The sequence below is a fragment of the Rhinatrema bivittatum genome, chromosome 1, assembly GCF_901001135.1.
Source record: "Rhinatrema bivittatum chromosome 1, aRhiBiv1.1, whole genome shotgun sequence".
NCBI classification, from domain to species: domain Eukaryota; kingdom Metazoa; phylum Chordata; class Amphibia; order Gymnophiona; family Rhinatrematidae; genus Rhinatrema; species Rhinatrema bivittatum.
Genome location: NC_042615.1, coordinates 334,095,885 through 334,109,356, shown reverse-complemented (window position 1 = coordinate 334,109,356; position 13,472 = coordinate 334,095,885). Strand labels below are relative to the sequence as shown.

The 13,472-nt window shown below is 44.3% G+C and overlaps 1 protein-coding gene across 9 annotated transcripts in view; it reads right to left on the bottom strand.

Moving 5' to 3' along the window:
* CDKL2 (cyclin dependent kinase like 2) overlaps positions 1 to 13,472 on the bottom strand; it is a 207,751-nt gene that overhangs the window by 23,281 nt on the left and 170,998 nt on the right. For 8 of the 9 annotated variants that reach the window (XR_003856264.1, XM_029598291.1, XM_029598310.1 and 5 more), the window contains 2 exons: positions 9,726 to 9,858; positions 867 to 1,171 (listed from right to left, as the gene is read on the bottom strand). Coding sequence is in view for 8 of the 9 variants with exons in the window: in XM_029598291.1 (XP_029454151.1) it covers positions 867 to 1,171; positions 9,726 to 9,858 (438 nt within the window). In the remaining variant the exon portion in view is untranslated. The remainder of the gene's footprint in view (positions 1 to 866; positions 1,172 to 9,725; positions 9,859 to 13,472) is intronic. The other variant, XM_029598340.1, reaches the window with a different exon arrangement.

The window sequence follows — 13,472 nt, the reverse complement described above, 5'->3', positions numbered from 1 at the left end:
GTATTCAGTGGAAGAATAATTTGTATCAGGCTTGTGTGTGTAAGGGGAGCTGTGGGGGATGTAAGGTTTTTGGAAATATGGCTGTGTGTGTGTGTAGATGGGGCTGTAGTTGTGCAGGCGTGTGTGTGTGTGTGTGTGTGTGTGTGAAGGGAGTGAACTGAGAAGCATGGTCATTTTTCCCTCTGTCTGTGGAGGGGTGTAGATATGCTGAGAGCAGCTGTGTGTGTGTGTATGGATGGAAGGATATAGGAATGTGTGAGATGTGTTTGGGGCATATGTATGGGGGGGGGGGGTGAGGGTTATGTGTGTTTCTGTGTATGGTGAATGGGTGTTTGCGTATATGTGTGTGTGGTGTCTGTGTACAATGTGAGAGTGGGGGTGTGGTTGTGGGGAGTATGTGTGTGGGGGTACTGTATGTCGGGGTGGGGTGTGTGCCTGTATTTTGGAAGTGCCTTTTTGCTCCAGCCTCTTTGCCAGTTGCTTCAGTCATGTTCCCTGTTTTTATTTTCTCTCCGGTTCTGTTGCTCTCTCCCAAAGTGCTGCTGGGGGGGGGGGGGGCATTTGGAACACAGCGCTTGTCAGCATTCCAACTGTTTCCCATAGAAAGCAATGGGGATTTTTGAGGGGGGGTTGGGGGGAGGCTCGGATCTCTGAAAATACCGACCTGGTGTTTCTGCTTTTCAAACTCATCAAAAATACTCATATTTTCTTCCTGCATGCTAACTTTGTGAATTTCCATCCTTTTTCGGAGAGTTATTGATCCTACAGACAAATAGAAGGCCATCGATCCCTTTTACATAATTATTTCCAACATTCCGTAGGTTGGAAAGCATTAAAAAAGGCCAGAGTTTCCCTTCCATCCTCACCTGTAACTATTTCGTGCTGTTCCAGCTCCAGTCACAGGGCTTGCACTCACGTTGGAAAGGATGGCAGAACGGCTGGGAGTGATTGGAGGAATCATGATGCTGGGATTCCTGGGGTAATCCAAACTGGTGCTAGACTCCTTCAGCATGGCTGATGGGACTATCTTAGTCACAGCTGCCCCAGTGTCAGGAAGGGAGTTCACATTGGGAGACCTGGCATTCTTATCAGTCTTCTCCGAGTCCACTTTCAACACCTTCATTTTGAATACTTTGGTGTCCTTGATTTTGAGGTCAATGTTGAAGTCCTGCTTAAAAATGACAGCATTAGTACGAAATCAATAGCACCATATACATTTCATAAAGGTTTTAGTAAAAACATGACAATATTACTTGTGATATAATACATAGCTGACAGGAGATTTTAAATAAGAATTATTCAGTGTTTGCTAAATGAATAAGAGTACATTTAAAAAACGTACTCAGGATCTACATGAGTAAAAAAATGAGGTTACGTGACTAGTAAGTATGGCCGAATCTGGCTGAGTGGATTTTCAGCAGACTTTCATAATGCACATAATATTAGCCACACTAAAATGGGGATAATTTGGTTGAGGGACTTTCCTTCCAGGAATTTGTCCAAACCTTTATTCAACCCAGCTTTCTAACAACTTTTACCATATATCCCATGCATTACTTTTACCATATATCCCATGCATTACTTTTACTTTTACCATATATCCCATGCATTACTTTTACCATATATCCCATGCACAACTTTTACCATATATCCCATGCATTACTCATAACCAGGCACATAAACTTTGGTCCCTGATACCTGTATATCCCAAATTAACACATCATTTATTCTTAGTTATTCGCTACATGTTTCACGTATCATAACGAGTTACTGTTGTCTTTACATATATATTTTATACTATTCTATTTATTATTTATTTTATTTCAAGTTAGTTATTTACACCATTATCCATTTTATTACATGTTATTTACTATATAGATTCTCGTCATTTGATGAGTCACTGTTGTTTATTTAATATTTATTCTCATGTTCTGAAACTCCGTTTATTGTAACGCCTCACCGCGATTGTTTTGTTTTATGTAAACCGACCTGATTTGATATTTGTATCGAGAACGTCGGTAATATAAAAATGCTAAATAAATAAATAAATAAATAAATATCCTCAGGCAACTAATTCCAGAGTTTAATTATGAATCAAGTAAAAAAAATATTTTCTCCTATTTGTCTTAAATATATTACCTAGTAAATTAATTGCACGTCCCCTAGTCTTTGCAATTTTTGAAAGAGTAAAAAACCGATTCACATTTACTCTTTCCACTCCGCTCATTATTTTATAGTCCTCTAACAGATATGCTTCTGCTAGATCTAGAGAGGTAAGGAACTCCCCTTTCCTTACTGCCCTCATCAATTACCTCAATGTTTCCATCCTAAAATGGAGTATCCAGAGGTACTGTATATGTTCTAGAGATGTGAATCGGAACCGGAATCGGTTCGGATTCCGGTTCCGATTCATATGTGGGGTTTTTTTCATCGGGCCCGATCGTGGTTTTGTTTATTGGCTGCGCCCGAGCCTATAAACAAAAAATCCACCCGACCCTTTAAAACTAATACCTTAGCTTCCCCCACCCTCCCGACCCCCCCAAAAACTTTTTACAGGTACCTGGTGGTCCAGTGGGAGTCCCTGGAGCGATCACCCGCTCCTGGGCCATCGGCTGCCACTAATCAAAATGGTGCCGATGGCCCTTTGCCCTTACCATGTGACAGGGTATCCGTGCCATTGGCCGGACCCTGTCACTTGGTAGGAGCACTGGATGGCCCGCACCATCTATCGGCGCCATTTTGAATACTGGCAGCCGACGGCCCGAGTGCAGGAAAGTGCTCCAGGAAAGGAGGAAAGGACCACCAGGGACTTGCCAAAAGTCCCTGGTGGTCCAGCGGGGGTCCTGGAGCTGTATCCTGCACGCGGGCTGTCAGCTGCCAGTATTCAAAATGGTGCTGATAGCCTTTGCCCTTACTATGTCACAGGGGCTACCGGTGCCATTGGTTGGCCCCTGTCACATGGAAGGAGCACAAGATGGCGCCGGCCATCCATTGCTCTTACCAGGTGACAGGGGACGACCAATGGCACCGGTAGCCCCTGTGACATAAGGGCAAAGGGCCATCGGCGCCATTTTAATTCGTAGCAAGCCCGACAGCCCGACGGCCCAGAGGGAGAGATTGCTTGTGGGACCCTGCTGGACCACCAGGGCTTTTAGTAAGTCTTGGGGAGGGATCGGGATGGTGGAGGGGTTGTAATACAGTAAATTTGAAGGGTTGGGGTGTTTTTTTTTCTGATTCAGATTTTTTTTTTTAATTTGTTTTTCCGGTTTTGGGTTCGGGTTGCAGCTTCATTTTTGCCGAAAAACGATCCGTGGGAAAACGAGTTTTCCCACGAAGCACCCGAACTGAAACCCGAACCGACTCAGAAAAACGAAGCTCATCTCTAGTTCTCACTACTTTGTTGATGTGAGAGATCATTGACAGATTAGGGTCCAGTTGGACTCCTACATCTCAGACAGCATCTTTGGGTTGGAGAAGGGTTCTGATACAGATGGTTGAACAAGAAGGTGGTGGCTGAGGCGACTCAACCAGAGGAGTTCAGATTTAGCAGGGTTAAACTTGAGCTTATGGTTATAGAGCTATTGTGCTACCGCTGTGAAGCAGCTGTTGAGATTGGAGATGATGGTAGCTTGGTTGGCTCCTATACTGTTGCTAAGTTGGGTGTCATCAGCAAACAAGTGGCAATTGATATTGAAGTTTTGGATAAGGTCACAGATTGGCCAGATGTAGACATTGAAGAGGACTGGGGAAAAAACAGAGCTCTGTGGCACGCTGCAAGTAAGAATTCTCGAGGTGGATGAATTGTAGGCCCACAAAACAGATTGAGATCTGTTTTGACAGAAAGGAAGAGTCTGGAAAATTACAAAACATAAGAACATATGGTGTATCAAGCACAGCATCCTATTTCCAACAGTGGCCAATCCAGGCTACAAGTACCTGGCAAGTAGCCAAACACTAAGAATATCCCATGCTACTGATGCCAGTAATAGCAAAGTCCATTCCCTAAGTCAACTTGATTAATAGCAGTTAATGGACTTCTCCTCCAAGAACTTATCCAAACCTTTTTTAAACCCAGCTACACTAACTGCACTAACCACATCCTCTGGCAACAAATTCCAGAGCTTAATTGTGTGTTGAGTGAAAAATAATTTTCTCCAATTAGTCTTAAATGTGCTACTTGCTAACTTCATGGAGTGCCTCCCGACTCCTCCTATTATTCGAAAGTGTAAATAACCAATTCACATCTATTCGTTCAAGACATCTCATGATTTTGAAGACCTCTATCATATCCCCCCCCTTAGCCGTCTCTTCTCCAAGCTAAACAGCCCTTACACCTATTCAGCCTTTCCTCATAGGGGAGCTGTTCCATCCCCTTTATCATTTTGGTCACCTTTCTCTGTACCTTCTCCATCGCAACTATATCTTTTTTGAGATGTGGCGACCAAAATTGTACACAGTATTCAAGGTGCAGTCTCACCATGGAGCAATACAGAGGCATTATGACATTTTCAGTTTTATTAACCATTCCCTTCCTAATAATTCCTAACATTCTGTTTGCTTTTTTGACTGCTGCAGACACTGATCCAACAAGTATTATCCATTATGATGCCTAGATCTTTTTCCTGGGTGATAGCTTCTAATATGGAACCTAACATCATGTAACTACAGCAAGGGTTATTTTTCCCTATATACAACACCTTGCACTTGTCCACATTAAATTTCATCTGCCCAGTTTTCCAGTCTAGCAAGGTCCTCCTGCAATTATCACAATCCGTTTGTGATTTAACTACTCTGAATAATTTTGTATCATCTGCAAATTTGATATCCTCACTCATTGTATTCTTTTCCAGATCATTTATAAATATATTGAAAATCACTGGTCCAAGTACAGATCCCTGAGGCATTCCACTGTTTTCCTTTTTCCACTGTGAAAACAGACCATTTTATCCTACTCTCTGTTTCCTGTCTTTTAACCAGTTTGTAATCTACGAAAGGACATCGCCTCCTATCCCATGACTTTTTAGTTTTCTTAGAAGCCTCTCATGAGGGATTTTGTCAAACGCCTTCTGAAAATCCAAATACACTACATCTACCGGTTCAGCTTTATCCACATGTTTATTAACCCCTTCATAAAAATGAAGCAGATTTGTTAGGCAAGACTTCCCTTGGGTAAATCCATGTTGACTGTGTTCCTTTAAACCATGTCTTTCAATATGCTCTGTGATTTTGATCTTTGGAATAGTTTCCACTATTTTTCCAGGCATTGAAGTCAGGCTCACTGGTTTATAGTTTCCCGAATCGCCCCTGGAGCCCTTTTTAAATATTGGGGTTACATTGGCCACCCTCCAGAAAAATGAGGAAAGTTAAAAAAGAAAAGAAGGCATGAAGAGACAGAGAGAACTATGGAAAAGACCCCCCATTTCCCTACAAAAAAGAGGCAAGATAAATATAATCAAAGATGTAAAAAGGTCAGAAAAGAATTGGGACTTGTGACACGGTTAACAGACCTGCACTGAAAGAAGGAATAATATGTATGGGCAGAAGCTAACCATAGTTCTGGCTGGAAAACAGCCCCTACGAAAAATAATGTTTCAGCATGAATCAGCATAAACTCACTAGATTATTTGTTTGGTCCCTAAGAGCAGAGTTCCAGGAAAGAGGAAGTGTCTAGAGCCCCCTTCTGGCTATAGCTGTGTGACAGGTATCAGGAATCAAGGAGTATAGAAAGGTCAGCCAATAGACTGTTATAGAGAAAGATATCTGAGCCGCAATAATAGCTTTTTCCTAGGCACTATCAGTGCTAGGGGGTGTACTATCCCCTACCCCTTACCACAGGAACTGAGTAATCCTGTGCCCCAGTGATCACAGGCACTGAAATCTCCCTGCCCTCTGTGAGTTCCCACACAAGAGGTGGAACCTGCCAGGGCAGAAAGATTACTCAGTTCCTCCTTGCTTCCTTGTGATAACAACAGTGCTGGTACTGGAGCTGGAGCTGTGAAGTTGGGGTGGAGGAGGCTGAGGCCTGCAGGCTCCCAGAATACATGGAGTGGAGGGAAGGAATTGGAGGCCTGCAGAAGAGTAGTGGCGTCTGTGCCTGCGTGTAAATCCAGGCCAGCTGACCTGCTGTAGGATACAAATTGTCTAGGACTATGGACAGAGAGCAAACTGGGAACAGAGCCAAAGAAACTAAGCTGCTAGGCCTGGGAAAGCCATGGCTTATGGGACTTTGAGTACCAAAGGGCTGCAGAGCTCTTAGCTACGTATCCACAGAATACTGAATTTAAAAGACTGAAGGAAGAACCAATGGCCAGATAGTGGGACAGGACTGTGAGGAAAGGAGCCTGGGAATAATCCAAGCTAAAGGTAGCAATAAAATGCCCTGTTAGGTGTGGACTTTAACACTAAAATACCTATATTTTTTGTTATTTTGATATAATAAAAGTGAAAAGTAATTATTCCTTAGTTCCCTTGCTGGGGAGATAGTCTCAGGCCTTCTTCAATAAAGATGTATTCCACTGGCAGAGAAAAAGGAAAAATCATTTCTGAATAAGACCTTATAAGGCCAGTTTCCAAAGAATTTAGGCTCCTAAATTTTGGTGTTGGACTCTTAAATTGGTACTTTTGAAAATTTATTAGGATTGAATGCCTAAATTTAGGAGCATAAAAAGTAGGTGGCTGCAGGAATGGAATTAGATTAGGGAAACAAAGTTAGGAGCTGAGCACCGATTTTCAAAACTAGGTACTTAATTTAGGAGCCTAGATCTAGGCAGTGGCGTAGTAAGGGGGGGAGGGGAAATCTGCACCGGGTGCCAGCCAGGAGACAGGTGCCATTGAGAGGAAGGTCAGCAGTCGCAAATGAAGCCCATCCTGCTCGCAGCGAAGACTAGGGAAGCCAATGGCAGCGGGCAGAGCCCATCCTTCTTGCGGTAGAAGAAAAGGGAGGCTGGCAATCAAGAGCGGGATGGGCTCCGTTTGTGGCAGAAGAGCAAGGCCACCGGGCTGCAAGCGGAATCCATCCCACTCGCAGTGGAAGACAGTGAAGATAGTGGCCGGATAGTGACAGGCAGAGTCCATCCCGCCTGAGGCTGAAGAGAGAGAGGCCCAGACTGACCGCACATGAGCCTATGTGATTGAGAGAGGAAGGGGTATGTGAGTGTGCTTATGTATGTGAGTAAGAGATTGGAAACCTGAGTGTGTGCATATGTAAGTAAAAGATTGGGAGCCTCTATGTATGTGTATGGAAGTGAGGTGTATGTGTATGTATGGGAGGATGTGTGTGGGTATGTATGTATGTAAGAGATTGGGAGCTTGCATGTGTGTATGGGATTGTGTGTGTGTGTGTGTGTGTATGGGAGTGAGAGTGCGTGTTTTTGTGTAAGAGAGGGAGCCTGTGTGAAGGGGTGTGTATGTGTGAGGAAGAAAGAAATGGAGGGAGCCTGTGTGCAGGGGTGTGTGAGAGTATGTGCAAGAAAAAGAGGGAGCCTGTGTGAGGGAGCGGGGAACCGGCGATAATGGGGGATGGAAGGAGATGGAGAAGTGAATCTTCAGGGGCTGCCAAAGGAAGTATCCACCCCGAGTAACAAATACTTCAGGTACCTCACTGGATCTAGGCAAATGAATAGCAGGCCTACATTTACATGAATTTTCAGTTGAAAGGCCCCTAAGCTTGGCTGAACATAGCCACCTAACTTAGGGGGTCATTATTCAAAATGCGCTAAGGCTTTTTTGCATGCGTTAAGGGCTTAGCGCATGCGAAAAGCCCCGTTAACGCATGCGATAGCACCATATCGTATGGTGCGATGCAAAATAGGAGGGGTGGGCTGGGTTTGCCTGGCTGCGAAGAGCTATCGCACAGACTTAACACCTATTTTAACAACACCTTTTTGAATTGCATTAGCTGCCGTGACCGCAAGCTCCGAGAGCATCCAACTAGCCTTCAAAAGAGAGAGAAAGAGAGAGGGAGAGACTGGCCATAATGTCATCTCCCTAGATAGGTATTTGTATCCCTATGGTAGGCCCACCTAGTAACTCGAGGTAAGGTTTAGGTATCAGTGTAGGGGGTTAGGGGCCCCTTTGACATTCAATGTTAGACGTACGAACAGAACAGTGGTCTCTTGTGAAGATTTGATGACCTTTGGAGTGAGGAAACTCACTCCAAGATGAGATTTGGGCAATGTTCTCTCAACCTAGCTTGATGGACTCTCTATCTGGGTAACATCTGTTACCCAGGTAGAGAGTTACTAGGTGGGCCTACCATAGGGATACAAATACCTATCTAGGGAGATGACATTATGGCCAGTCTCTCTCTCTCTCTCCCTCCAGTGGTTATATGTGGGAAATACAACAGGATTGGCTCCTATCAGAAAGTCTGATAATGTTATCGCAATTTGCACTAACTTAGCTCTTTGCATAGATAACTAGTGCAGATTGCGATAAATTAATATTTGCATAAACCACGCCCCTTTTGCTATTGCATGTGATACTTACTGCATTTTGATAAATCCAGGCCTTAAAAGCCTAATTTTAGGAGCACTGCTTTTTTTTTAATATAGACCCTTTTAAAAATATTTTTCTATGCTAATTAAATTGGGTCAACAAGTATTTGGCTCCTAAAGCCAAGCTAGATACTTCACTTTGGCTCTGACTCAGTTCAACTATCAAATTTTGTATCTTGCTCACCACTATGAGAGAGAGAAGACAATAGCACAAAAAAATCATCAGCTAGTTGAGGACCAAAATACAACAGGTAGAATAAACCTACATGGAAAGCATAATAGTGATTTTACAGTCAAGTTGTCTTCCCTTTAACTAACACCAGTGTAAGCTTGATGATCCCATGGTTAGCACCTACTACAGCCAAGCAGGAGGCACAGACACCTCCCTCAACGATCAGGGCCCTGATCCCTGGATAGATTGAACCTGCACTGTTGCTGAAACAGCATTTAGAGCCTCTGAGTCCAGTGATCCCACCAGCTAGGTTCAGGGAGACTGCATGATAAGAGATCTGAGGACATTGAGAGGGAATACTATCAGGATGCCAAAATCACTAAATTCTTAATTATTTTCCAAAATCACCTGCCAAATAGATAAGTCTCAACCACTACATCCTGGGACTGAAGTAAAATTTCACACCATGGTTCACCTTCTGCTACTTGGGAAGCTTAAAACTTTTGAGGTACCCATGTACATATGAGGAAACAAACCTATTTTTTTTCATGTGCCCCAATGTATCTCTAAGTTCTTCAAACCACTATTGAACCTATTGAGAGCCCCTTACAATTCCTCAATAAGCGTAGCTACCCAGAATCTAGACTCATATTTACCAAAAAAAACCAAACTATTCTCAAAAAAATATTTTCTAAGATGGAGTTCCTCTAGCCTCTCCTGGAGGCACACCTATCCAGCCAGGTTTCAAGATTGCCACAATGAATATGTATGAGACAGATTTGCATGCACTGGATCTCCAATGATTGCAAATGTATCTCATGCATACTCATTGTGGATATCCTGAAAACCAGAATGGTTAGGAGTGCTTCCAGGAGAGGGTTGGGTACTGTTCTAAGAATACAGAGTGCAAAAGTTTAGATCCTTGTATAACGGAGGGGTGGGAGCATTTCAAGGCTTATAGCAATAGAAGAAGAATCATCATTTCTGATGTAAAACAATTCCACATGAAGCATGTAGCTCATTACTTCTTCATAGTCTCTAATGTGTGGTTCACTTACCTGCACAACCAACAATTTTTGTTCTGTTCCCAGTGAATCTTCTTTCACCTTCTTGTTGACTTTGAATTTTTTAGGAAATGAAGGATTGTCTCTAGCATCTTTCTGAATTTTTACACCAAGTTCCTGAGCAAACCTACATAAAAACACAAACAAGCTTCTTCATGAAAGTAACAGTAACGTCAGGATTGCTCAAAATTTCAACTTGTCAATTTGAAGGCTTTATTGCATAGGCATTGGAATGGAGTAGGCCACATGGACCGTGGTCATGACTAACCTGAATAGGGCATGGGCAGAGTTTAGGGGCGGCAATGCCTGCCTCCCCCACTAGATATAAGGCACAGTCTGTCTAGCCCAGAAGGGAACAGCAGCCTTAACCTTTTGCTGATCCTTCACACTCACTTTGATCTGGCATCTCTATCCATCCTGGCTGCTCTTCCTCCTGCCCAGCACCAGTGCCTTTAACCAGATGAATGCTGTTCCTGAAGCCAGACCTCACATCTCTCTTATTCATTCTGCAGACACACCGTTCATATGGCAGTTGTCTGAACCATGGGGCCTCCATAAATAGAGAGTCCTGCAAGGTTCAAATACTGCCATTTAAACCATATGGTTGCAGAGGAATAGAAAAGGCAGGTGCTGGCTGCAGGAACAGCATCCATCTGGTTAAAGGTAAAGGTACAGGCACTGGGCAGGAGGAGAAGCAGCCCAGATGGGTAAAGATGCTAGATCAAAAGAGAGGAGAGAACAGCAGGAGCAGTAAACAGTTTTGGAGCTCCTTGGGAAGAGGATGAGGGAAAAGAGAGAGATGGCTTAAGAACTGGAGAAGAAAGGACTCAAAGGAAGGTGATGAAAGGGAGCAAAGAAAAATGGGACTGGGAGATCTGAAGAAAAAGCAGAGGGAAATATGGGATTGGGTGCGACAGTGGGCAAGAATAGGACAGCAGAGACATGATGATTTGGGGGTACAGCAGAGGACGAATGGTGACTTGGGGTTACAGCAGAGGAAGAACAGCAACTTGGGGACTGGGTGGGAGAACGGGGACTCAGAATGGGGGAGGAGCAGAGCATGGGTTTAGGGATGGAGGAGGCTGACCAGGGATCTGGGTAAAACAGAATTTGGCAATTGAGTAGATATGAGCAGGAGGGTATTAAATAGGTTGGGGGGTATGAATGACAGTTTGAGATAGAGGGCAGAGAAGGGGGAAGAAGAGTTGAAGGGGGGTGTGCATGGCCTGGAAGACTGGGGAAAGGGTGAGAGGCAGTGGAAAAAGATGGGGACACTATAGAAGGCTCAGAGAGATGAAAGGGATGGGCCTGGGAAGGGGAGAAAACGTGGGAAAGGGGCTGAGGAGGTGGTAATAGAGGGGCTGGGTGAGGATAAATGATAGAAGAAAGGGGCAGGAGGCAGGGGGGGCATGAAAACAAGGGAGGAGCTAGGACTGATGAGGGGATTAGATGCAGAGGAAGGTAGTTGAGGACTGGAAAGGGGGTGAGAACAGAGTTTGGAAATAAGGGACTGGGGAGTGGGGTAATAGGCGATTAGGGAAGGAGAGAGTAAGGACAAAGGCTGAAGTTAGGGGTGGCTGTGGGAATTTGAAAACTGGTGAAAGGAGAAAAAGGGAGACTGAGGTCCCGAAGGTGAGGTGGGAGACAGCAGGGTGAAATAGAACTGGGTGGCTAGAGGCAAAAGAAGAAATGAAGAAAATGTTGCACTTGGAGGTGGACCCTTGTCCTGGAGCAGTGGAGAACGGCTCCCTGGTAGGGTCCAGGAAGCACCTGCCCCCAGGGGGCGGACCACAGGAGGAGATAGAGGCTAGGATGGGCTTCACCACTGGGAGCCCGTAGGGACCCGGGCCGTTTGGACTTAGGTGGGCCTCGCAGGGTCTCCCGGAGAGGTAGTAGAGAGGCGTGCCCACGAGCAGCAAGGGAGTGTGTTCGGACTCTAGGCTTTAGGTCTGGAGGAGCAAAGAAGGCCAGTACAGCATAGGCGATGACAAGGCAAAGGACAAAGCCAGAATCAGGAGAAGTGGTCAATGGCAGCCGAGGTCAGAATCCGAGGATCAGTCCGAGGAGTAGTCAACGAAGCAGGGGTCAGGTTCCAGAGGTCAGATGAGGTCACAAGGCAGGCAGAGGTCAGGATCCAGGCAGTGAACAGAACGGTCAAGGAGCAAGCCAAGGTCAGTACCAGAGAGACAGTCCGAGGGTACTACCTGGGGAGACAGGACAGACAGACGCTGAAACAGAAGGACGCTGGAACAGAAGGATGCTGGACAAGACTGGAACAGTAGGATGCTGGAACAAGGCTGAAACAGTAGGACGCTGGAACAAGACTGTGAACACAGAGGCAAACTAGTACAGTTACAGTGCCGACCCGATTGCCAAGGCAAAGAAGTTCCGGCAGGGACTTCCTTATATCGTACGTTCAATCAGGGCACGCCACGGAGCTAGGACCCGCCCCTGGCCCTACAAGAGGCCGGGTGGTGCGCGCACGTAGGGGCTTGGCCAACGCCAGAGGGGATGCCGAATTCTGGCGTGAGGCCTGGTGCGCAGTGGAAGGCCCGGTGACCGCCGCCGCGGGACGCCGAGGCCTGGAGGAGCTCACAGCTGCCGCTGGGGAGGTCGACCCGTGATCTGCAGAGGAGCTAACAAGGTGAGCAGACCCGTGTGCGGGCCGGGCACAGACGGGGTGCGCAACAGAAAAGAGATGAAAGTAAAAGATTAATCTCAAAGACAGATGTAGGGGAGAAAGTGAAAAAGAAAGGAGGGGAGAAAAGGAAAATGGAAAGGTCACCCTAAAGTTCTTAGGAGAAGACAGGCAAAAGGAAAGAGTAAGAGATACTGGAATCAACACAATTAGAAAAATAAGATTACCAAACAACAAAGACAGAAAAAAGCATTTTATTTTTGGTTTAGTGATTGGACTATGTCAGTTTTTGAATTATGTATTTCTTATCTATTATTTTTTTTATTTTGCTCAGTAGTAAAGGAAATGCCTTTCTGTTTCTATTTCTCCAGTGTTGCATTGCATGCGAAATCTGGCTTCTCGAGATTTCCATTTCAGTTTTTGTATGCATATTTCTAATTTGTGTTCACTCATTCTGTATTTCATGAAGGTCTGAATTTTGCATACATAGCCTTAGTGAGATTATTTATTTATTTATTTTGAGTTTTTCTATACCGGCGTTCATGTAGCAAATACATATCACGTCGGTTTACATTAAAACAGTAGTTATATACGTTGCATAAGAGCATTACATGGAACAGGGGAAAATGTAACTGGGGTCCATGAAGATAAATAACTGGGGTAAATACAAACTACTAATATAACAATCAGGTGTAACGCCAACCATAATGATAGTTCAAGAAATTAACAGTAGATTCAGAGATAGAAGTAACAAACAAATTATAAATTCTTTATTTATTTTGAATTCTTATATACCGACATTCTTGTATAATATACAAATCATATTGGTTTACAATACAACAGAACATTCGCGGCAACGGTGTTACATTAAAACAAAGCGTCTGATAGAATATAATACAATAGAACCTTCGCTAACAAAAAACAATAACAATAGAATATAAATATGCAAACTTATGGACAAATACGGATATAGCATAAAGGGATCCTAAAGAACATTGGCATGATAACTTTAAAGCATTAATAGTAGAGATGTGAATCGTGTCCTCGATCGTCTTAATGATCGATTTCGGCTGGGAGGGGGAGGGAATCGTATTGTTGCCGTT